Raw genomic sequence first — 26,769 nt, forward strand, 5'->3', positions numbered from 1 at the left:
CCTCCTCTCCGCCCCCTCAACGCCCCCAGCTCCCAGCCCCTCTATACACAGACAATAGACTGGTGGATGTCAGGGGCCAGGGCTGTGGGAGTCTGTGGGAAGACAGGCAAAGGGAATGAGAAGGGTCCAAAGGTTAAAGAGACAAAACAATATAATGGTGGAGAGATAGTACAGCAGGTAAGGCACTTGCATTGCACCAGGCCACGCTGGCTGGTTCAATCCCTAGCACCACCTATGTTCTCTCGAGAATGCCAGGAGTGATCTCTGAGTGCAGAGCTAGGAATAAGTCCTGTGCACTGCTGGGTCGGACCACCCCAAATGAAACAAAACCAAAAAATAGAGAATATGTGGAGTGGGGAAATGTGTGGAGTTCAGCAATAAGGGTGGAGATATCTGTGCTGTCCCCAAACAAAAGCAAACCTGTGCAAGTTATAAAATAAGTAAGACATGGGATGTAATGTAGAGCACTGTTGCATACTTAATACTGTACTGTGAAGACGGAAATTTCTAAAAGGATTAAAAAACTGTCATGGCAAAAAAAAATTGTCATTCTGCACAGTTGGTAGACAGTAACAGACTTGTGGTGACTGTCTTGCAATGTACACAAATATTGCAGACCTGAAACTAGCGTGTTATATGTCAAACATGCCTCAATTAAAAATAAATAAAATAAAAAATGCACTTTTTCTTTCTAAGGAGCAATGTGCATTAGCAATCTTGGGTTCTTTTTTGAAAGAAGCAGTTACCTGATGCGGATTCCCAGACATTCTGACTTAATTAAGCCCAACAGGCAATCAGAACGTGCAGGAAACTGTTCAGTTTTATGATTTCAGGTATCTGCAGTGGTTGGTTTTATGGCTCCTGGTTGGTCCAGCTTAGATGTGTAGGAGGCAAAAATGGTGAACAAAGTCCAGACAAGTAAGTTGGTCTATTTCCACTTGCAGATGCTATTAGTGTCCAGGGGAGAAGAAATTGGCTCTTTACAAAAGGAAATACATAAAAATCTAAATTAAATGGTACTAGATTTCATACTATTCTATTGCATGGTACTATTGTCCCTTCTGAGCACTGTCCCCAAAATCTTCAAGAACACAGCAGTTCCAGGCGTCCAACTAGTTGGGTGTCTCTTCTTGTAGATCTTGGAACACTCATAATTTGGCTTATTCCTATTATTGCCTTCACATCATTTAGGTGAAATCTTTCCAAATATTTACTGTGTCATGTGTATGGCAAACAACCCCCACCTTAGAGATGGGCAAACTGAGACTTGAAACGATTAAGTAACTTCTCAAAGTCGCCCAGTCATTAAATCACAGAACCCAAGTTTTCCACCCACACAGTTTAGATTAGAATCGCAATACTTAACCGAGTGAGTAGTCGAGCCTCTCTGCCTTTCTCTGCTTTGCTCTGTCATGGAGAAGGAAAAACAAAAAACAAAACCAAGATATGGGGAAGGGGACTTACTCTGGCTTCCGCTGGGAAAATTTTTTTATTGAATGGAACGGTTTCCTTTTCTGAGCTAATCATGCCCACGATCTCCAGATTTTCTGTGAACTCCAGCTTGGCAATCCCTTCAAAGCACTTCTTCAAGTGGGGCTGCACCCGCAGTGGGTCTTTTGTCTCTGACAAGATCTCCAGCAGCTCATCATTTGACAGGAAGAAGAATCTATTTCAAAGCAAAGGCAGACAGCAACTGAAATCTCTTCAAAGGAATTTTTTCCCCCAACAAGGTAATAGGGTTCAACAGATGACACCCTAGTAGATACCAGATATAGTTTGTAGTCTTCTTGAAGGCCTACTTCAACTCCACCATGTTTTCATTTGGGTAGACATGGTTTTCTTTCAGAGCAAGAGAAGGAATGGAAGCTGAGGTATCTGAGTTTAATACGGTTGGGAGTAGTTCAAAGCAACCTACCAGTTCCAAGAGTTTTAGATAGAACAGAGATTCTCCACATTAGCGTCACTTTAGAATCATCTGTATAATTTGGAACTCTAAGATTTAGTTGCCCAGAGAGCCTACTTAATTTAGAGTTGGGTCGAGGGATTTACATTTTAAAAAAATCCTTGATCCTATTTGAGTTCAAAGGGCTGGTGTGCATGCATGGCAGGTGGGACCTGCATGTTTGATCTCTGGAACTACATATTCTCTGAGCATTGTTGGAAGTGGTCCTTTTAAATGCCTGACCACTGCCAGCTAAGGCTCAAAATCCAAAATTCAACCAACCAACCAAACAAACAAACAAACAAAAAGCCCCCACACCAACAAATAAACAGAACAAACACCCCTTCCTTGCTCCCAGATTATCCTAATGTGCTGTCAGTGCTATGAATCACCAGGTAGGAGAAAGAAAAAGAATATTATGTTGGTATTACTAACTCCAGGTACCAGAGTAAATATTACATGTATTAAACAAGAGTATTTGAGGTATGCAAAGTACTTTACCATGTTTTGAATTAGAGATAATGGGACCAGGGAGACATACCAATGGGCTGAATATTTGTTTCCACACAAGGCAGTCCAGGCCCAATCTCTGGCACTAGATGGTCCTCTGAGCAATGCCAAGATTAAACCCCTAGTGCTGAGGTGGGGAGGAGCCCCCAAGCACTGCCAGGTATGGGCCTAAAGCCAAAAATTATTAAGAAAACAAATTAGAGCTAATCCAACAACTTCATTCCCTTGCTGCAGTCCCAAAGCAATTCCATTGCTGACAAACACTCAGAAAATATTCATGGGCTATCAAGTCTGGAAATAGCCCATTGCTGGCAGGATTGTGGTGAGAAATGAACCCTCATTCACTGTTGGTAGGAAGGTCATCTGGTTCAGCCTTTATGGAAAGCAATATGGAGATCTATAAAAAAAATAGGAGTAGAACTGCCATACTTCTCAGAGATACCACTTCTTAGCACCTATCTCCAAAACACAAAAATATTAATTCAAAAAGATATATGTACACCTATGTTTACCATTACACTTAGTACAATAGCCAAGATATGGAAACAACCCAAGTGTTCAAATATGAATGAAAGGATCAAGAAATTGTGGTATATAAACACAGCGGAATACTAGGCACCTCTTATAAAGAAAAAAAAAACATGCAGTTTTCACCAACATAGATGGAAGTAGAGGATATCATGCTAAGTGAAGTTAGTCAGAAAGAAAGGGATAGATACAGAGTAATCTCTCTCATATGTGGCACTTAAAGTTACACCGCATGGTGGCAACAAAAGGTCAAAGGCAATACAACAAGAGAACTGATCTACACAATTGAGTTGGTGGGGGAGGAAGGGACCTCCTCCTCAATGGGCTAAAAGGGACAGGTAAGTGGGTACACTGGATATTGTGTGGTGTTAGAATTATGAGAAACCATCATTAACAGTATTGAAAGCCACAGAATTTCAATCAAGAAAAGAAAATAGTGTGTGTGTGTGTGTGGGGGGGGGGGATAACTTCTACAATGACCACTAGGCTAAAATTTCCCAGATAAGAGGGGGCGGATTTTCAGTCTATTTGGTGGGTTATAAAATTAGCAATGCTACTGCTTGGAGTGGAGTCTATTTTCATCTCTCTTGAATCTGGGCCGGTATGTGTCCTGCTTTCGTGAACAGACTGTGGCAAATGTACATTTGTGCAAATGCCAAATCTAGGCCTCAGTAGATTTCAGAGCTTCCATTCTTGCTATTCTTGGGATCTCTTGGGATCTCTGTGACCACCGACGTGTGACTAAGTCCAAGACGGTATTCTGTTACACATATGTGGTCCCAGCTATCCCAGTTGCCTTAGCCAACATGCAGCCAAACACCAAAATACTTGAGACTAACAAATGCAGGTTGATAGTGGTCACAGGAATTAGTCCTATTGAGACCAAATAAACTACTTAGCTGAATTCTGCTTAATTTGCCACCCCACAAGAACATGAGCTAAATAAATAGATTTTCTGTTTTAAGCTACATTTGGGGGTGGTTTGGTGTGTCACAAGAAAAACTATGTTATGTAACAAGATACTCTAGCTGCAGTGCTGAGCAGATAGGAAGAATTCCATAATTATTTGTTGATTGATGAGCCCAAGTATAATGAGGCTGTCAATTTCTCTCAATCCAGATGAAATTCAAACAGGTGATTTCTATAGATCCACATTACCTCTAATGTCTGATAATGAATAAAACAGCTTAATGGCCGTAGAAATAAAAATTATATTGTATAATTTGTAATTAAATCACCCTAGATCTTCATGTTAAAATGAAATATGTGTATGTCAGGTGAAATTTCTCTCTAATATATGAGATTCAAAAAACATAATAGGAGAATAAAAAATGCCCAAAGGCAACGGAAATGGGGAATGGATCTTCAGTAGGGAGCTTACCATGGGAGGGTGGGGGGGGTTGGAATGGGATAGTAAAACAATGATGGGGAGAAGCAGACCCTGGGGGTGGAGGGTGCTGGAGTATTTTATTGAAAAAATCCTACATTAACAGTTTTATTGACCATGGCCCCTAAAATAAAATAAAATCTGTGCATGTAAATATTTTCAAAGTGTGTGCCAAGGCTTAATGAAAATGCACTTAGATTATCTTAGATTATGTGTGTATGAGAGAGAGAGAGAGAGAAAGAGAGAGAGAGAGAAAGACAGAGACAGAGAAAGAGAGACAGGGACAGAAACAGAAAGACAAAAAGAGACAGAGAGAAACAGAGACAGGGAGAGAGAAATTAGACTCAAATTTCTAAAGAAAGAGAGAGAATATAATTTTGGGAGAAAATTAATATTAGAAGTTAAATTAACTCAGTATTGTACAGAGATTATCTGAATTTGAATTCCAGCTTGTCCATTACCAGCCTTGGTTTTTTTATTTATTATTCTTAGTTTGTTTTATTTTTGGTATGTTTCTGTTTCTTGTTCATGAAATGGTGATATTAATCATAATAGTTCTGATCTCATGAACTATTTTGAGTTGAATAAATTCATACAAAAAAGAACCTAGAGCATATGGCAAATTCTGTAGTTGGGCTGGCCAGTAGTCCTACTTTTATCAGAAATAATAATAATAGTGGCCATGGGCTGGAGCAATAGCACAGCAGGAAGGGTGTTTGCCTTGCACACGGCCGACCTGGGTTCGATTCCTCTGTCCCTCTCAGAGAGCCTGGCAACCTACCGAGAGTATCCCGCCCACATGGCAGAGCCTGGCAAGCTCCCCGTAGCATATTCGATATGCCCAAAACAGTAACAAGTCTCACAATGAAGAAGTTACTGGTGCCCGCTTGAGCAAATGAATGAACAACTGGACCACAGTGCTATAGACAGTGCTATTGTTCTGAAGCTACTAGCCACTGGAGGCTATTTAAATTTTACTTTCTCCGTCACATTGACCATATTTAGAGTGCAAAATAGTCATAAATGGCTAATAGATACTGTGTTAGACAGCACAGATATAGAGCATTACTATCGCTGAAGAAAGTTCCATGGAAAATGCTGCACTAAACAGACACCAAGGACATTTCTAGAATTTCAAAGGATCCCTTACCCACCACTTTTTTTTTTTTTAAGTGAAAGAAGGAAACTGTCTCCAGATAAGAAAACACTAAAACTAACTTTTCTTAAAGGTAAACCAGAATTAAGCCTACATGCTCACTAAAGCAAAATGGCATGGTAGGGCCATTGATGGTGAATTAAATTTGGATGGAGTATCAGAAGTCAGGACCTTTTTGCGTGGAACTAGTCTTCTACCACTACCTTGAATTTTATGCAGATGAACAATTGTTATTGTGAGGAGAAGAACAGAGTCATTTGGAGACATAGCTACCAGAAATTACAAAAATTGATGGTGAAAATAAATTAGCCTACATTTAAAAAAAATAGTCTAGGTGCTGAAGGCTTAAATACAGGATCTCATTAACCTGAACAATAAATATATGAGATTGGGGGTAAGTAGTGTCTCTCATTTTACAATGGGAAACCTGGAAACATTTGTTGAGGCTTTCAGGATTAGTAAATGGAAGGGCAGGAATTGAGTCTGTTTAAATCTGGTTCTTAATCATGATTTCTCTGTCCCCCTAATTGGGTATTTAATAAGTCTGATCAGTCAAAGTGTGTGTTCAGTTCCCACTGCTGCTCATTCAACCTCACTCTAAAAAATGACTACGTAGGGGCTGGAGAGATAGTACCATGGGTAAGTTGCTTAGCTTGTATGGAGCATACCCGATCCCCAGCGCCCCATATTGTCCCCTCCCTGAGTGCACCAGGGGTGATTCCTGAGTGCAGAGCCAGGAGGAACCTCTGAGCACCACCAGGTATGAACCAAACACTAGGGGCGGGGGAAGACTATAAAGAAATCCCTTACCCCTGGGATGTCTCTTGAGGAATGGAGACTCAGGAAGTACACGCCAACTTTCAGTCTGAAAAGCGTAATTCTACCTAGAGAGGTCAACTGGTAAACAGAGGGCAACTCTAAACAAATGGTAAATAATGGGTACCTGGGGAAAAACAGTCTCTTCTTTTCCAAGTAATCGTTTAGCCCCTTCTGGATTTCATCCAAAAGGACGTTGGCTTCTTGAAGTTTCTCAGACATCCGTGGCTGGTCTGCTGCCATTAGAACCCTGGGATCTTTTACCTGGGATCCGTCCAAAAAAAATCAGAATCATCAGATATTTGAAGACTGGTCATTGTAATGAGTGGGTAACCAGTCCACCAACTAGTAACCTCTCCTCCCCTGTCTCCTAATCCCACCAGATGAATGCTTATGTAACACACACCCCCGTGGCAAGATCATGACTGACTGGGCCTAGGTTGGACATTTGAAACCAATCGAGCACATTCTATTTTGATTCTGGAATTTTGGATTTTAGGATATGATATCCCCTCTTAATCTGGGGGTGCCCTTTGTAAGAGGGACACTTGCTCTTCTGTGGAGATCATTTTTCATTATGTGACTACAGTCTGGTGGGGGGTGGACAGAGAGAAAGAGAGAGAGAGAGAGAGAGAGAGAGAGAGAGAGAGAGAGAGAGAGAGAGAGAGAGAGAGAGTTTTAGTTTCTAGATCCATTCTTTTGGGATCTACCATCTTTGCTCTTGAGTTACATGAAATACTCATTTGTCTGAGCAGCTCTGAGTACGTTCCTGTTATTACAAAGGACTTTAACTAATACGAAGTTGGCAGATAGATTCCCTTGGGACAACTTCTTTATGGATGTGCCCCATTTGCACACATTTGACTTCAATAGGAAAACAACCTGATCACCAGGTTATCTTGCACATCCCTCGAATTCATCCTTCAAGACTTTCTTTTTCTCAGTCACAATCCCTGTGGAGGCCTCTTGATGATCCTAGATAATTAAATCACCTTCCACGCACTAAAAACTGCATATAACTCAGATTTTTTTCTAAGTTTGTCTCTTCACAACATAGTGAGTTCTATACAAGTAGACATCATAGTCTAGTCATCTTCAAATATGTTCTGACCTCTTTCACAATGTCTAGTCATCGTAGGTGCTGAATATGTATCTGTTAGATTACTGAATGTGGGTGATTATTTGAATTCTAAACATATTCCCAATTTATATAAAAGCTTTATTGCACTGCTCTATAAGAAAATCTTCTACTCTCCACCTCATATGGTCCCCTGAGAACTACCACAGGTCACTCCTGAAAACAGAGCCAGAAATAGTCCCTGAGCACTGCTAAATGTGGCTCAAAAGAGACAAAGAAAGTCTTCTATTCCAGTAGGTATGAAAACTAAATTGCATAAATTACTAACAGTTACCTTAGGGAATCACAGTGTCACAAGATTTCCACTTTCTATATTGTTATTTATTTTGTGAATATTTAATAACATTTTTTGAACTGAGAAAAAAATACAACATATTGCACATGCAAGAATCTAACTCATTTATAATTTTTAAGACCCTGACTACAATGTACAATAAGGAACGGCAGTGTCAACTCCCACATTTCTGATGGCAAGATGTATGAGAGGGTCAAAACTTACCGCTTGAGCCATGAGTGTTTTCCAGTAATTGTCAACGATGGCAAATTTCCTGCCCTCCTCTGGCATCTGGGCTATGATATCCTCTGAACTGAAGATAGGTTCTAGGTAGAGCCAGGTGGCTTGACATTTCAACCAGGCTTCCAGAATTTCCTGCACACGAACTAGTTTTTCTTCCCACTTCTGTGAATTTAGTATTTTATATCTGAATCAGTAACCTGCCACTCTGCATCACAGGCCCACTGACTGAGTGATAAAGGCTAATTCATTTATTTTCTCACTTATTTGTTTGACAAACACTGAGCACTCCTTGTGCTACGTGAGCATAGCAAAGAGTGAAATAAACAAAAGGCTTTGCCTTCATGGTGTTCATGTTACAGGGGAATGATGAATAATGATTATTATAATTACATAGCTGGTGGTCAAAAGGTGTCATGAATATAAAATTAATTGATTTTCATTCTTTTTCATTTTTATTTCATTTGAAATCTTTTAATCACTTAAATTTTAGGCATCATGATTTATAACACTGTTAAGGATAGGATTTCATGCCTACAATGTTCCAATTCTGAGCCAAACTCAGTACAGTGGGTAGGCATTTGCTTTGCATGCAGTCAACCCAGGTTTAATCCTGGTTCAATCCTTAGCACCTCCTATAGTTCCCCAAGTAATGCCAGGATTAATTCCTGAATGCAGAGCCAAGAGTAATCCCTGAGCCTTGCCAGGTGTGACTCTCCTCACAAAAAAAAAACCCCACAAACGTTCCAAACCTCAACTCTGATGCCTTCCTCTTTTTTTTTTTTCTTTTTGGGTCACACCCGGCAATGCACAGGGGTTATTCCTGGCTCATGCACTCAGGAATTACCCTTGGCGGTGCTCAGGGGACCATATGGGATGCTGGGATTCGAACCCGGGTAGGCCGCGTGCAAGGCAAACGCCCTACCCACTGTGCTATCACTCCAGCCCCTGATGCCTTCCTCTTAACCCTCCCTCTGAAGTGAATTTGATCCAACAGATTCAAGGGGCGATATTGCAAATATCACCTTATAGATGCAGTAACTATAGAGACAATAGTTTGAGCACCTTGTCTGAAGTCATGGATGTAATATGGAGCAGTTTTAGAATCTGAATGCAGACGGTCTGATTCCAATGTCTTAAACATTGGCTACAGCCACTTCTACCAGCAACAAGCAAAGGAGGACAATTTCTACTCTTGAGTAGCTGATGTTCTAGATTGCTCGAACCCATGGGCTTTCCTAATGGAGCTTTATTTGGTGCACTGAGATCTCATCTTCCTTTCTGACAAAGGTTCAATGAGTCATACGCTTACATGGATGCACAGTGCTCTCAGCGTCATGTAACATTTTTCCAAATAGGAAAAAGTGAGTTTGTTTATTACTGAGAATTGAAGACCAGTGCATCCTCTTAGAACAAGAGTTCACGGGACATCATGAACTATAAAACGTTTCTTCTTACCCGACACTCTGCTTCTATGGGTTTGATGAATGGGGAGCCGCACATGGTCTGCGTCTTTATCACATGGTCATCGAGCAGTAGCTGAATGTCATCAACTGCACACAAGATGCTTGTGTCCTGCAAATAAAGATGCCCCGCCCTGTCAGAGTCGTGAGACCCCTGTTTTTCATGCCCTATTTTTCCAATGCACTCACAGCTCAGATCCTTGCACTGGCAGGAGATGGGAAGTGGGATGGTGCAGAAATCTATGTTTTCAGAGCACAAGAATTTGTTTTCTCCCCTGAAAATATTCTTAAAGATATTTAGTTCCCAATTCCTGTGCAGAAATCAAATAGGGCATAAGTCTAGAGCATAATGTAGAATCTACTGATGGGATAAGATTTCTGTACCCTTCTTCATGCTCCTGCTTCTCTGTCCACTTGCTTTCCTGACTCTCCATCCTGTAGGATCAATTGCTTTTGAGGCTGGGCCCATAGTACAGCAGGTAGGCTGCTTGCCTTGGACACAACTGGTCCAGTTCAATTCCCAGAATCCCACAGGGTCCCCCACACACCACCAGGAGTGGTGTAATGTGATCCTCAGCACAGAACTAGTAACCTCTGAGCATCACCAGATATGGCCCGCACACCAAAAACAGAATCAGTTGCTTATCTGACCTGTCAGATGTAGACCCCTGGGTACACCTGTCAGATGTACACCCTTGGTGTACCAGCAAACCCAGGACACTGCAGCAAACTCTTAGCCAACAGTTGTGTGTTTGAAGACTTTTTTTTAAAGTTTCACAGTGACTCTACTATGTTAGCAGGGTTAAGCAACATGCTTTGGGTTGAGGAAGTAGCTCAGTGGTAAGGTGACTGCCTCTCATGTGTGGGATAGACTTGATCCCAAGCAACACACACAAACACACACACACAAACACACACACACAAGAAGCATAGCTGTAGCTGTAAGGTCAGATCATCTGTAGAATGTGAACTTCAAAGACAATAGGCACAGAATGGGGTCACGTATGCTCTGCTCCACTCTACCAGTCATAATTTTAATCACTGTATCACTGTCATCCTGTTGCTCTTAGATTTGCTCGAGCCGGCACCAGTAACGTCTCCATTGTGAGACTTGTTGTTACTGTTTTTGGCATATCAAATACGCCATGGGTAGCTTGCCAGGCTCTGCTGTGTGGGCGAGATATTTTCGGTAGCTTGCCGGGCTCTCCGAGAGGGGCGGAGGAATCGAACCCAGGTTGGCCATGTGCAAGGCAAATGCCCTACCCACTGTGCTATCGCTCCAGCCCCATAATTTACTACGTGCCGGAATGTCAATTTCAGCCTTTCCTAAGAATGGATAGGAATTTGAGACAGTCTACTTGAAATTCAAAGTGAGCAGCACTAGAGACTCCATCTTGTTTTCCACTGAATTTTTGGACCTTTAACTTACACCTGATTTCTGCCTTTCCTGAAATGTTAAAAAAATGTTCCTGGAAATGAGTTTATTGTGAAACTAGGGGCCAATCACAGATAAGAGGAAAAGAACAAGAGATGTCTTATTCACGATGATATCACTGACTCTGGAGACGGACCTTAATGATGCCATCTTGAATTTTAGACAGAACAGGTCAGTGTATCCCCGTGATGTCAAGGAAGCACTAATGGCAGCATGACACGTGACTCCTCCCCCAGCAGCCCACCACTCTTTTTGTGTTGGCCTATGTGTGTCCTCCACCAACCCTTACACACTCCAAGCCCCAACCCAAGAGTAAGAGTTTTCTTGTGGGGGAGGGGTCACACCCTGCCATGTCAAGGGCATATTCTCATTCCCAGCTCTGCTCAGGAATCACTCCTGGTGGCACTTGGGGGACCGAACGGGAAACCAGGGATCAAACCTGAGTCGGCAAATGCAAGGCAGTGACCTACCCACTGTACTATCTCTCTGGCCCCCAGACAATAAGAATTTTGAGGAGAGACAAGTTTGGGATCTTCCTGGGTTGCTACCACCTGTTAAAACCTGTTTTCCTCTCACTAGTACCTTGTTTTTTAGGCTTGGACTTAGGAATAGATCCCCCTCAGTCGTGAGGTCGTCTGCCAGATACATGTCACCATCCTGGTGTGTGGTACTGTCACACCAGGAATGTGACAGTACCACAACTATTAGTGTTTTACTACTGCGTCTTCCCTGTCCTTATGTCTTTCACCTTTAATGAAATAATTGCTTGATTTAGAGGGACTCTCGGGTGGTGCTTCAGGGGTCCAAACGTACTCCCAGTGATACTTGGCTGACCAAGCTGGCAGCTCAAGGCAAAAGCCCAAGGATGGCATGCTGCTCAGGCCCTGTGATGCTGGCAACCACCAAGGCAGTGCTCAGGGGTGTCCAGGGTGACACCCAGTGATGCTCATCTGATCATATGGTGCCAGGAGTCAAACCCAGGTTGAAGGCTTCAAGCCAAGTGTCTTTAGACCTTTACACCCTCCTAGCCCCCCAAACTTTCATTTTGCACAGCTCTTAAAGCCCCTTTCTGTGTTAGAAGGGATGCTGCTCAGTTGAATGAAACCACTAAGTGACTGAGGGGCAGGAAGACGTAGCACAGAGGGTAGAATGCTTGCCTTGCACAGGGTAGACCTGGGCTCGACCCCTAACCCCCTAAGACCCTGCAGGAGTGCTCCTTTGAGTGCCGAGCCATGAGTAAGCCCTGATCTCTGCTGGACGTGGCCCTCAAATCAAATCAAACAAGGGGTGGAGGGAAATGCTAGTTAAAGTTTACCCAATTGAATTGGCTTCTCGGGGGAAAGGGGGCACACCTAGTAGTGTGCACCTAATAGGTCACTCCTACTTAGGAGCTACTCTTGACTCAGTGCTTTGGGACCCATGGGTGCCAGGAATCAGACCCTGGTCTTCTGAGTGCAAATCCTGCAGGCCATCCCTTTGGGCCATTTCCCAGGCCTGGATTTTGCTTTGGAACATCTTTGTGGTTTGCAGGTCACTGAAGTCCCAACCCCTCCTATCCATGGCCAAACTCCCCGAGCAAGTCAAACTCTAGAAATGGTTCAACAAACACTTCAGGGGCATCTTCATGTGCAAAAACTCCTATGTTCGTTTTCTCCATTGCGTGCCAGTGAGAAACAAGGCGTCTTCAAGCATCCTTGCTAATCAGAAGTCGTTCGCCTGTCACAGCATTGGTATTATCTAGGAAGTTTGGGGGATCTGGCCCCATCTCAGACCTGCTGACTGGGAAATGTACTTGCACCCAATCCCCACGAGCTTCCAAAACAAACTGACATTTGAGCAGCTCTAAGTTTTTTCTACCCCAGGTACGTATGCTTGGTGCAGGAGATACTAATTCAGAAAGGCTGCTCGGGTTTCTGTGCAGGGAAAGCTTGTGAGTTAGAAAGGTCTTTCTCCTTTGGAAATGCATCCCTCCAGTGGTGACTGGGAGAGAGGATGACGGGCACGGGAAGGCAGATGGGAGGAAATGATCAAATGCACAGCACAGTGATTACAGTCAACAACACTGTCTTAAAAATCTCCAAGTTGCTAAGAGACTAGATCTTAACTGTTCCCACCACAAAAAAGAAACGATAATTACGTGATGTGATAGAAGTGTTAGCTAACTCACACTGGTAATCATTTTGCTGGGTAAATGTTACTATATAAATAATCATATGCTACATAAAATGATGCTATCTATCAAATCAACATATGACACACCCTATCTGCTCTGTTAAATGGCAATTATGCCTTAACAAAACTGAAATGAGATTCAGGATCCTTCCCTCGTGAGCTTGGTTGCAATTCTGGCTGAAGCCCCCTCTATTATCTGTTACAGCATGGTAATTGGGACGCTTTCCGGGGAATGGGGAGTTGGACTGTGACTCACAGTGTCCCTGTATTTCACAAAATTGAACGTCATGTTGACCCAGTCTAACTTCATTTTCTCCAGGTTTTTCTCCAGGGAATACTCCTTACTGGCAGCTGCACCGATGGGTTCCAGTCTAAAGGAAGAACAGAGGGACAGTGAGACAGTTAACAAGAGTAAGCCCAGAGGGCATGTCACAGGAGACATTTCAGCTCAGACTTTAGAGAATTTTTTTAACCCTTAATTTCACTGAAGTTAATGAACTTAGTTAATTAAAATTAATTTTAATTAAGTTAACAGAAATTAAGCTAATGTAATTAATTATTAATTAATTTGATTAATTTATTAATAAAATTAAGTTAATAGAACTTGACTTAATTTCACTGCTGTTTCTCTAAGAATTGTGAACTCTCTCCACTGTTTGGCAAGTATTTGATCAGTCTCCTCATTATGTGAGGCAGACTTTCTCTAAGATATCACAATAGAATGGTTTTGTTTTGTTTTGTTTTCCCTAATAGTGCCATGTTGGTATATAAAGTCAACTGAGGCCATTGTGGCCTTGGGAAAAACTGTTCCCATTACTGAAAGCGTGCAGATTACCTAGATTTGGGATCCTCTGTAGAAATAATCTCTTTTCCAACCAAATCTATCTTAGGATAAGTAAGGCTTTATCAGATGAAGTCACTCCCACCTTCTTCACCTCTCCGACCTCGTTTCCATTCATCACTGAGGCTCTAATGCCCCTGCTGTCCAGTTCACTTTAGAATGTAGAGCCATGTCAATTCACCATACGCATGCAATTACATGTGGTCTTTTCTCCTTTAATCTGCCTGGTGTTGTTAAAATGGGCCAATATTTCCACAGAGGAATCACATGAAGACAAGTTGCAGTGTAATAAGCAAAGGGTCTTTATTGGCTAGCTCAGCTAAGGTCTTCGTCCAGCTCACTGACACAGTGGCAGCCTTCTTGGAACAAGCTGCCCAAGTCTCCAAAATGAGGGGATTTTATACATTATATGTAACATTACATAACAGGGACTTTCCGTGGATCACCATTTTGGTGGAAATCTGAGGGGCTTTCCACTACTTGTACTTGGCTGATTGGTTGTAAGTTGGAGTTACATAAGGGTGAATAAGAGCTACATAAGGATTATATGGAGGGGAGGGGCTTCCCTACCTGCATCTGATTGGTCACCCTTAGTTGACCTCACCATGGCTATCTCACTTTGGGGAAATCATAACTCAATTCCAGGTATCTGTTCTCAATCCAGGGATTCTGGAACCAAAACCTCGGCCTAGCTTCTTCTGGCTTCTTTATGAGCCTGCATGGCACTTCCTTTGCTTCTCTCTCTCTCAGTGTTAACTGGTTTGCCCATTTGGCCCAACAACTCAGAAGGGCAAGGAAAATTTCCAGTGCACTCCAACACAAAGTGTTCAATTCCCAGCACTTATGATTACTGGATTGAGTTATGAGCAGATTTGGGTCCTTGAATAACCAAGTCATCCCCTGAGATTCTCTACTCGGAGCTAGGACTCTGCAAAGTGGTAGTGAAGGTGAAGTGAGATTGTTAAGAATGGGTCTGAATCTCATGATGACTAGATCCTTACTGTACCACTGTCATCCCGTTGCTCATCGATTTGCTCGAGCAGGCACCAGTAACGTCTTCATTGTGAGACTTGTTACTGCTTTTGGCATATCGAATACACCATGGGGAGCTTGCCAGGCTCTGCTGTGCGGGCGAGATACTCTCAGTAGCTTGCCGGGCTCTCTGAGAGGGGTGGAGGAATCGAACCCAGGTTGACCTCGTGCAAGGCAAATACCCTGCCCGGTGTGCAATCACTCCAGCCCATCCTTACTAGGGCAGGGAGAGCAAATAGACAAGCAGAGGGATGACCACATGAGAAGACACAGAGAGGGTGGCCATCAGCAAGCCAGGAGGTCGTGTCTCAGAAGAAATTAACACTCCAACACTGTGGATCTCAGACCTTCACAATGATGAGAAAACAAACATTTCTGTTGTTTGGGTGCCACACTTGCTGGTGCTCAGGGCTTACTCCTGGCTCTGGGTGGCAGGGATCACCTCTGGCAGTGATCGGGGGAACACGTGTGGTGCCAGGATTCAAACCCCGATTGGCGGTGTGCAGGGCAAGCGCCTTAACCCTTGTACTATCGCCTTGACCCCAGTTTCTGTTCAAGTCATTACAGCGTGTATATTTGTTGCCCTGGAGAGGCAGTTTCCTCCACGGGTACCAGTGAACTCCACCCACAAAGGGCATTTCTTCCCCACTCCATAACTCACCGTAAACATACAAAGACATCCTACCATAGACTCCTAGCCATACAAAAACATGCAAGAAATAATGGTATGTTTGTTATAGCAACCCTAACGAAGTAATACAGGGTGGGTTATTCTTTTTTGAGGGAGGGTGGTGGTGGAAACCGGGTAGGCTATTCAGCAGCATCTCTGGCGACTAGATATCCAGTAGCAAATTCCCCTGTCCTCTTGTTAGTTGTGGCAAGCAAAAATGGCTCCCAAATGATATCAAACATCAACTGGGGTGGCGGGGGGTGGGTGGGGGGGTGTTGAGGGGGGTAGAGAATCACCCCTAGTTGACAACCACTGTTTTTAAGACCATTAAAACAATACCTCTGTTTTCCAATTTATTTGCTGGCAGGGTTCACCCCTGGTGTTACTCAGAGGTAAACCCCAGCTCCTCCTGGTGATCATTCCTGGTGGTGCTCAGGGGACCGTGATGGAGGCTGAACCTCAGACTTCTACATGCCAAGCCTATTAGGACCACACCCGACAGTGCTCAGGGATTACTCCAGCTCTGTGCTCAAGGATTAGTCCTGGCAGTGCTCTGGGGACTATATGTGATACCAGGGATCCATTCGGGGTCAGCTGTATTCAAGTCAAGGATTTCAATTGCTATCAAATCTCTTATTCATGATTTTCATTCACTTAGAAATTTTTTCTATATCTTAATTTTTAATTCAAATCTTAGAATGTCTGCTGACTTATACGACAGCTTTTGCTTCTCTTCCCATCACCATCCTTTGAAAAATACCTACTGTTTTCCTGATGTTTGGGATCCACCTAGCTACAGTCCCTATGTTTTACTGAAAGGGGGAGAAAGGGAGAAGTTGAAGACAAATTTCTTCTTGCTTCCACCCTGAGATTTGGGTCTTAAATTCAAGCATGACTGCGAGATCTGGGAAACAGAGGGTGTGGAAGGAGCAAGAGGGATTATTTTCTCTGCCTCAGCACCTGGCTTTCATTTGTATCCTAGATTACACAAGAGCCCATCTGGCCTTTACTCAGAGGTCAGGAAATGGAAACACAAGTGACGTGACCGAAGCCACACAGTCAAGTTGGCGGGTACAGTTCCTCTAACGCCTGACGTGGTGCTTCTTCTCCCCCAACTATGTGTCTTCTTTACTCTGAGCCAGAAACAGTCATGGGATTGTTCCCCTGTGGTCAGCCAAAAAGCACCAGCTACACTGAGGTCTGAGATTGCTCATAGAGCAACTCACAAAGGAAGCCAGGGAGGCACAGATGATGTCAAACAAGAGCTCATGGCGGGGTCATCATCGAGACTGAGGCTTTCTTGGAGGTGATTGGAGTGCGTTTGTGCTTAGGGGATAACTAAGAAGGGCAGGCATCAGCCCAGGTGAGCATGCGAATGGGAGCTTTAAAGCCTGTCCACCAGTGCTGACTGGCTCTGTGACCATGACCAAGTCACCGGACAGAACACACGCTCCCATCTGCCTGGATTGGGACTTGTTGCTGTAATGAAATGAGATGACTTTGAACTTATAATTATACAACTAATTGCACAGGAGAGGGCTGAATTTATCTGGTGGTTCACGAAGTTTATCACTCGAAGCCATGCTTCCATTCAAAATACAGTGTGAGGGGCTGGAGTGATAGCACAGTGGGTAGGGCATTTGCCTTGCACGCGGCCAACCCGGGTTAGATTCCCAGCATTCCATATGGTCCTCCGAGCACCGCCAGGAGTAATTCCTGAGTGCATGAGCCAGGAGTAACCCCTGTGCATCGCCGGGTGTGACCAAAAAAGCAAACTACAATGTGAGCCTCATATATCATTTTAAAGTTACCGGTAGGGCCTACGAAAGAGTGCAGGGATAAGGTGCTTGTCTTCCACGTGACAGTCCCTCGTTTGACTGCCAGCACTGCAGTCACCAGGAGTGTGCCCTGAGCACAGAGCCAGGAGGAAGCCCTGAACACAGCCAGGTGTGGTCCAAAGAAATAAATAAAATTTAATTTTAAATTTAAATTTTTCAATAAAAATTTTAAACTACAAGTGAAACTAATTTGGGGGGTGAGTGTTTGTTTGGGGACCACACCTAGCAGTGCTCAGGGGTTACACCTGGCTCTGCTGTCAGGAATTACCCTGGAGGTGCTCAGGAGACCACGTGGGGTGCTGGGGATTGAAGCTGGGTCAGCCACATGCTAGGCAAGTGCCTCACCTGCTGGACTTTCCAGCCACAGTAAAATTACTTTTTTTTTTTTTGCTTTTTGGGTCACACCTGGTAATGCACAGGGGTCACTCCTGGCTCTGCACTCAGGAATCACCCCTGGCGGTGCTCAGGGAACCATATGGGATGCTGGGAATCGAACCCGGGTCAGCTGCATGCAAGGCAAACGCCCTACCCACTGTGCTATCACTCCAGGCCCTGAAACAATTTTTTTTTTAACAATTTCTTATATTGAACTAATTGTATCACAAGTGTTATTTTAACATATAATTAGTATTAAAATTATTAGATATGTTGAGGACTTTTTGTTTTCTTTAGGGCTAAACCCAGAAATGCTCTGGGCTTACTCCTGGCTCTGTGCACAGGTGCCTGAGAGACCGTGTGTGGTTGTATTGATCCAACCGGGGTTTGCCAGGTGCAACACAAGTGCCTTAAGTGCTCTACTGTCTCTCCAGCCTCTGCTGTGGCTTTTTCTACTAAATTGAAAATCCAAGATGTGCTTTGTACTTCCGGCACATCTAATCCAGAATCACCTTTCGAGGGTTCAGAGAACTGGACAGTGCTGGTTTGGAGGCCGGTTAAAACAGATTGTTGGGTCCGTACCTGACTCCACAGACTGATGAGGAGTCTGAGCTCGTGCATTTCTAACGAGCTCTCAGAGGATGCCACAAGGTGATGTTCTGAAAACCATTTCCATTTGTTAAAATCTGAACCTCATTGCCTAACAGAGAAGTTCCTGAACTTCCCTGGTTCAGGAAATGAGAGTCTGAAAATCTCTGGTAGTAAAGAGAGTCTAAGAATCTCTGGTAGTAAAAATAGCAATGAGAAATTCTGGCCATAAAGTTCAGGATATTTGAAGAAGAAGAGAGGGGGGAGGGAGGGAGAGAGAGAGGAGGGGAGAGAGAGAGGGGAGAGAGAGACAGAGAGAGAGAGAGAGAGAGAGGGAGGGAGGGAGGGAGAGGTGGAGGGAGGGATGGAGGGAAAGGGAGAAAGGGAGGAAAAGAGAGAGAGGAGGGAAGGAGGGAAGGAGGGAGGGAGGGAGAGGGAGAGAGAGAGAGAGAGAGAGAGAGAGAGAGAGAGAGAGAGAGAGAGAGAGAAGACCCAGGAAGGTCACATGATTTTGGCTGGAATCATTGAGGGCTGAGTGTAGAACCCCAGCTTAGAGAAAAATATTTTTAATGTTCTCCTTGAAATTTAATATGACTCAGTTTTCTATTTTTATTTTGTTTAGGGGGCCACACCCGGAAGCCCTATAAGGCTTATCCTGGCTTGTGCTCAAGGACCCCTCCTGTCAGGCTTGGAAGACCATATGGAGTCCCAGGGATAAAACCTGCATTGGCTGCATATCCACCTGCTGTAGCATCATTCTAGTCATAATCCCTCATCCACTCTGCGCTGGAAACAAAAATTTCGTCAATTGCCAGTCGGCCACCCATTATCCTAACCAGAGGAGGAAAAACAAGAGCTCGTAAGAGGTTAATTGTATTATGTGTGAACTTAAGAGATACTTGAACCAAAAAGTTCCTGAAATATGATGGAACTCTTTAAAAGCTGAAAACAGAAATACTTTATGATCCAGCAATACCAGGCCTGGGTATCTTCCCAAAGAATATATAAAGATAGTAATTCAAAAGGATGTGTGCACCTTACATTCATATATTCACAATAGCCAAAACATGGGATCAACCTACATGCCCATTAATAAGTGACTGCTCAATAAAGATGTGGTCAATATAATCAATGGATTACTTAGCTATTAAGAATAAATGAATCTTAAAAAAAAAGAATAAATGAATCTTGGTCCAAAGCGATAGGACAGCAGGTAGGGCATTGGCCTTGCATGTGGCCAACCTGGCTTCGATCCCCGGCATCCCATATGGTCCCCTGAGCACCACCAGGAGTAATTACCAAATACAGCGCCAGGAGTAACCCTCTGAGCATCGTTGGGTGTGACCCAAAAAGCAAAATATTTTATTTTTAAAGAAGTAAATGAATCCTTGCCTTTTCTGACAATATGGATGGGGCTTGAGCTAATTATGCTAAGTAAATGTCAGCAAGAGAAAGACAATTACCAAATGGTTGAACTGAAATGTGGAATATAAATAACTGAAGCAAGTAAACTGACAGAACACAACAAACATAACTAAAATATGGCAGTACTCACAGGGTAGGGGGACAGGGGCGGGAAGAATGGGTGGAGGGATTAAATCTGATCATGAGCATGATGCTAGAACTTTGATGGTGCATGTTATGAGGCTTATACCCATATAAAGGTCTGAGATTATAATCCAGAAATTATGTAATATTTCGAACTAATGTAATACTGATAATATTTTAAATTATATAGTATTGCTACCGAGAGTTTTCCTGCCCGCACAGGAGAGCCTGGCAAGCTCCCTGTGGTGTATTCATATGCCAAATATAGTAACGATGATGGGTCTCATTCTCCTAATCCTGAAAGAGCCACTAATGTGGCACCATTGGGAAGGACGAGTAAAGAGAGGCTGCTAAAATCTCAGGGCTAGGGTGAATGGAGATGTTTCTGAGACCGCTCGAGAAAAATCAACGATCAATGGGATGATAGTGATGATAGTGATGATAGTGATAGTATTGCAAACTAATGTTATACTGATAAAATTTATTTTAAAAATTTAAAAGAGGGTCCAGAACAATAGTACAGTGTGTAGAGTGTTTGCCTTGCACGCAGCTGACCCAGGTTTAATCTCCCACATCCCCTATGATTCCCTGAGCACCACTGGGAGTAACCCCTGGTTATTGCCAGCTGTGGCCCAAAAGCCACACACACACATACAAACACACACGTACACACACAATTTTAAAAAAACTTCCCCCCAAAATGGAAAAGGCTTACTTGTCAATGAATTTGCTGAATCCAACCTCCAGCATGTTTGAGAGACAAGTGGTTTCGGTGGGTTTTATTTCATAGCCAACAATCTCACTGATCTGCAAGGAAAAGAAGAAACCAAGCTAGTGGATTCAAGACAGCTCCATTGGGTAAATTTCCTACATGATGGAAATATTCTAGAATAGCCACCAGTCACACATGACTGTTGAGAATTGGAAAACGTGGCCAGAGTAAATGAGGAAGTGAATTTAAATTTTAATTCAAGGAAGTAACTGCATCTATCCAGAGGCTACCTGGAAAGTGCAGGTGTTCAGGCATTGACCTAGGGATCGCACTGCATTCTATCTGGTTACTGTTCTTCCCCACACAGCCCAAAGTAGGTTGGGATGGAGTTTAGTTTGTTTGAGGCATCCAGGCACTAGGGGTAAAGCCTGAACAATAAGCTGCAATAAGTGCCTCTTGAAAAATAACCAAGGTATGAGTGTGTGGGATAGGCAGACGCCCTTCTGTGATCTGAGGAGAAGGGATTGATTGGGCTTCCGTCTCCCCTAGAATCTTCTGACTTGTTGGAAACAGCATTTGTCGTGCCCATTCCTTAATTCCAAACTTAACTTTTAAGTGAAAACATGCCCGAGAAAGGTCTTAAATAAGATCCCTGAAGGCTTTGAATATTTTTTGTGGGGGGGAGGGGAACTTAGAGGTTTCAACAGTTTGAGGTTGTGCGTGAAAAGAGAAGGGGGTGCTAAGATGAAAAGCTTCACTGAACGCCCACTCCACACTTCCCTCCATCCAGCCCCAGCAGGAATAAAGGACCTCAATATAGGAAGGGACATGCTGTCACTTTTTATTCAGCCTTAAGTCCTTGGGGCCTGGTTTTTGACGGCTTCCGTAAATACTAAAGGGATGCAGGAAGAAGTCAGTTAGATCAAATGGCTTCCCATCTGGATTCTGAGGACAATTGGAGGGCCACTCAGGTAACAGAAGTGACACCTCGCCCCCGAAGGGCTTGCTTACTCTGCAGGGGGCACTGTTTTAAGGGCCTTAAGCATTTATTTTGTTCTCCCAATATGATGAGGAAGTACTAGAGGATTCTTCATCTTCTTGGACACGTAGGGAGACAGAAACAAAGAAACTGACATTTTGTCCAAAACTGTCCCCGTTAAAAAATGGCAGAGCTGGAACTTGGATCCAATTCTGAGTCCCAAGTTCTTCTTGGACATACTTGAGTACCTCTCACTGGTTTTGTCTGCTCAGTTGTGCAGGGTATAAAATGGCTATTTCCAGGCTATACAATTCGTATTGCAGGGCTGCACAGAAGCGGTGTTTTCCCCAGAGTGTTCAGTGTATGTTAACTGCTCCTGGTGTCCCTGCGTTCTCGTGTATTCTCAGATGCCCTAGAGAATTGGCTTAGAACAACATACTCTCTCCGGGACTGAATGACATAAATGATATTATATTAGAGAACTTTTTCCCATGGGAAGGACTCAGATCCACAGCTTTAATTTTCAAATGTTCTTTGTTCATTTTAGATATTAACAGGGAACCCAGTTTTCTAATCCTAAGAGCCTGGAGTTATTCTATATGATATATCCCCACTCAGTCCCTGTGGCTATTAAAAATCTGAACTATGATCATTCCACAAATTCAGGCATGCTCTAAGGGAACCACGTTTCAGTGACTTCGTATGAGAAATGTCATGTGCTGTCTCACATGGACACTTTAATTACTTTTTGAATTGATAATATTTCGATTAAATAAAATATGCTTACTTCACCTGGTCATGCTTGAAGACTATGGCGACTAAAAACCTTTAAATTACTATATGTAATATTTGGGGGTAGGGGCAGTATTGTTCTAGAGAGTCAGCTTTGACACACATCAGTGTGGTTTCATCCTAAGGTCAAGTGTTACACTGTCTTCTTAGCATTTGTGAAAACTCAGCAGCATTCCTTTATTGAAATCAGCCAAGTCCGTGCCCTGAACACTGGGACTGGCTTTTCCTGCGTAAGTTCTGGGAAGTGGCCAGTCACTCCATGACATCAGAAGATCCATTCGTAACCTTTACAGCTGCAGCTGATTTAGCCTGCAGAGCCCTGCAGATTCTGTGATTGCCAGAATCTGGACAAATGAGAACTGGACAATAGGACAGAGGATGGGCTGCCTTTGTGTTCTTTGTGCTATGACCTGTCATGCAGGCAGGAGCTTGCCCCATGTGGGGGTGGCCCTGAGTGTACTGCTGACCTGTGTCCCTTCGGAGCTTACCCTTTTCTGGTTAGCCCATTGGTCGTCTACTTTAGTGCTCATTACTCAGAATCCACCTTTCCCCCCCGGACTTCCCCATGGCTCACTGACCCCTACAGTCAACTGCCTCCTCTCACCTGATATTTCTTACTCCCTTTTCAACCTCATAGTCAAGTCAGAGAACTAGATTTCAAATCCCTCCGCCACCACTCACTAGTCATGTGACAGTTCACTTTCTCTTAGCCTCAACTTTCTTGCCATGAAACACATATCACACCAGTCCCGACGTTACAGATTTGTTGAGAAGGTGAGATGAGAGAAACCACCTTAATGACAGCACAGCGTACACCGTGTGTAGTTTCTGCTCAGTTATGTTCTAATTGTTATTATTATTATTATTTTAGCCCCCCCCCAAACAGTAATCTGTATATTTAAGTGGGCTCTAGAGGAGAACTATGAATGTCTTAGCATGGACAAGATCCTTTAAACATGCTTCCATGAAAACACCAATGACAGAGAAGGCACTGGCTGGAAGGGAGAATGTCTCAAGACCCGCAGAATGTTGCTTATATACCTTTGATAAGGACACTTCTCATAGGGCATCTTAGCGACAGACCTAGCAAAACCAGAGGTCACCTGTATCTTCAATCTCCACCACCCTCCAGTCAGGCCAGGCTCTCTCCTCAGAACCTTCTTTACTCCCTTCACTGAGATCCTAATTTTTGAGCATTGTCTGGGACACTTAAAGTAGTTCATCTCTTCAGAAAGAAATCTCAAAGGCTCTGGTAGAATCTCCCAACCCCGCGCCAGGCTGTCTTCACTGGGGCACCTGGGGGGGTGGGCGGGCGGGTTGAATTTCCCTCCCTGCCCCAAGCAGAGCCCTGGCAGCCAAAAACCTCCAGAATCCAGCCACAGCCATACCCAAGGCCACTCTCCACATGCTCGGACGAGCCTCTCCCATGAAGGAAGTGGCAGAGGAACCCAGGTATGTGGGACCCGTGGCTGAGATCTCCAAGCCTGCTCGGGTCAGGACTGGGCCTCCTCCACCCAGGTCCCTAGTTTTCCAGTAGCTTGGCAGTCACATCCACAAAATGCCCCCCTTCTTTCCCCACCCCACCTGTGCCATGTAATTTCATCTACGGCCAAGATCCAGAGACTATATAATAAAGCTCCCAGAAGACAGCAATGCAGTATTTCCTGGAGCGCACGGCTGCATTTGCAGCTGCGCCATCTCTTAGACTATAGCCCACTGATGTATCTAAAGTAGCACATGTGTGATTGGTCTCAACATACTTGCTTGTATACTTGTATATACAGGTTTAAATTGGCCCCAGAATGAAATACAACAACCTTCACACACTTCCCTCTTATTGTGGTGGGTAGATGCTTGCTGGTTAGGTGGGTGTTTGAATATTATCTTGTAGTGAACTACTGTAAACTACTTATGAAAATAAAATAAAAATTGAAAAAAATTTTAAAAAAGAAATCTCAAAGTCTCATAAACTCCTGCTCTTTCTCTTCTCAGGACTATAAAAATGCTCCCAGTGCTTGAGCTCTATTCACTGTAATGATAATGTGTGTCCTCTAAAACTGGGTCCTTCTAGGGATAATTCTGATTGATTCTGTGTGTGATTCTGAGAGAGGACCTTGTAGGTCACATTAGACAGGATGGGTCACAGAAAGCCATTCTTTTTTTTTTTCTTTTTGGATCACACCTGGTGATGCACAGGGGTTACTCCTGGCTCTGCACTCAGGAATTACTCCTGGAGGTGCTCAGGGGACCATATTGAATGTTGGGAATCGAACCTGGGTCAGACGCATACAAGGCAGACTATTGCTCCAGTCCCCAGAAAGCCATTCTTATCACCACCTCCACACGGAACATTTCAGGACCATTGCTAGACCTTGAGTGGGATGCTTATTATAGAAACAGTGAGTTTTTCTAACCTCCCCCCCCCCCCGCCCGCCCGCCCTCTGGCTGTGTGTTCACACCACTCTTAACACCCTCACACTTGGTTGTTTATAAAAATGCCAACTATTTTTAAGGAGAATAGTTTGTTCTTATTTATAGACACAAGGAGTTGAAAGAGAAGCATAAACTTGTATCTTACCTAAATTGTTGGATAACCATACTCTATACCACAATAAGAAACATCCGGCATTGCTAGGAGTCTTCCAGAACAGATGTGAATTTGTCTTTGTACAACCCAGGCCAAGGAACAAATTAAGACCTCCTCCCCTGTAGCTTAATGCCTTTCTCACTCTTTAGACCCTGTTTAGCCATTTGTCTAGGAAAGCACACAGGAGAAACTTAAAGGCCCTTAATTGGAACAATACTCAACCATCAATGCTCAAAGGAGGACCCAAAAGCAAGGGTCCAGGTGGGAGAGGCAGCTATCTTGTCCCACATTCTCCCAGTTTCCTTCTTTGCTGCCCCTTGGCCTCAAATAGATTCTCCCCTTAAAACTAGGCTTAACCCAGTATCATGTCCTGCCTTTTAATGGACAAGCTGGCCCAGGTGAGGCGAGAGGGAGCGGGTGCACACACACACCTGTTGCCAGTGGCGCTCTTTCATCCCTGGGTTGCAGGAAATGTTGAGGATTGGGAGGTGCTGCTTGAACTTTTCTATCTTAAATTTCACGTTCTCTGCTAAACGCCTGGGTGCAGGCATGTCAGTTAAGGTCTTGGTCAGCTTATAGATTGTCCTCCACATGTTCCCAATTTCCTCAGCGATTTCCTCTGCATTGAGCAGGAAGAGTGGTCCTGAAAGAACAAACACGAGGGGACAGAAGTGTGAGACCCCCAGGGGGTTCTGGGGCCTGTGCTGTTTGCATTCCCCCCAAGTTACACCTGTGCCTGAAGTACAGCTACAGGGTTGGACACAAACTCTGGAACGGCATTTGGGTCTGAGACTAAGGCTTAGCCCGTGAAACCCAAGGCACACGGTGGTGGGGGTCTGGGGGAGATAGAGGGTACCTTGGAGGGAATTTTGAAAATTCAAAAGATAAGTTAACTGGCTAGCAATGCTAGGTATATAATGCAAGCAGGGTTAAGGAATTAAAATTATTAGTATTGATTTTAGTTGACATAATAGGGCAGCACTGTAGCACTGTCGTCCCGTTGTTCATCGATTTGCTCGAGTGGGCATCAGTAAAATCTCGATTGTGAGACTTGTTATTACTGTTTTTGGCATATCGAATATGCCACGGGGAGCTTGCCAGGCTCTGCCTGTGCGGGCGGGATACTCTCGGTAGCTTGCCGGGTTCTCTAAGAGGAGTGGAGGAATCGAACCTGGGTTGGCTGCGTGCAAGGCAAACGCCCTACCCGCTATGCTATCACTCCAGTTCATATAATAGAGTATTACATAGTAATCCACAAATTCCATGAATATAGGCGAATGGGGATATGGGCTTTCTGGTATGTTTTAAGTTACTTGAAAATTGCTTCTTAAAAAACTACAATGAGGGCTTAAGAGATAGTACAGTGGGTAGGGTGTTTGTCTTGCACATAACAGACCTGGATTCAATTTCCAGCACCCCATATGGTACCCTGAGCTCTGCCAGGAGTTATCCCAGAGCACAGAGCCAGGAGTAAGGCCTGAGCACCACCTGCTTACTCTCTCTCCAACGCAGTATTCTATTTTCTGATTGTGGTGGTGGTTATATGAATATAAACATGTTAAAATTAGCAAAATAGTATGCCAAAATGTCAGTTTTACTGTTTATAAATTTCAAAAGTTAAAAGTAAAAATAACAACATAGCATCTATTTTCAGTTAAGACTTTTGGTAAAATTATAAATATTTTAACACCATAAAACGTTTTTATCTCAAACCCAAAATAGAGCATCATGTTTAAAGGTGACACT

At 43.6% G+C, this 26,769-nt stretch overlaps 1 protein-coding gene across 1 annotated transcript in view; it reads right to left on the minus strand.

Annotated features, from left to right (window-relative positions):
* Positions 1-26,769, minus strand: part of DNAH3 (dynein axonemal heavy chain 3) — a 191,524-nt gene that overhangs the window by 123,776 nt on the left and 40,979 nt on the right. The window contains exons 18-24 of the mRNA XM_055136793.1: positions 25,455-25,666; positions 20,669-20,760; positions 13,318-13,432; positions 9,450-9,566; positions 7,977-8,156; positions 6,467-6,603; positions 1,465-1,666 (exon numbers count right to left, since the gene is read on the minus strand). Coding sequence (XP_054992768.1) covers positions 1,465-1,666; positions 6,467-6,603; positions 7,977-8,156; positions 9,450-9,566; positions 13,318-13,432; positions 20,669-20,760; positions 25,455-25,666 — 1,055 coding nt within the window. The remainder of the gene's footprint in view (positions 1-1,464; positions 1,667-6,466; positions 6,604-7,976; positions 8,157-9,449; positions 9,567-13,317; positions 13,433-20,668; positions 20,761-25,454; positions 25,667-26,769) is intronic.

Source organism: Sorex araneus, chromosome 4 (genome assembly GCF_027595985.1).
Source record: "Sorex araneus isolate mSorAra2 chromosome 4, mSorAra2.pri, whole genome shotgun sequence".
Lineage (NCBI taxonomy): Eukaryota > Metazoa > Chordata > Mammalia > Eulipotyphla > Soricidae > Sorex > Sorex araneus.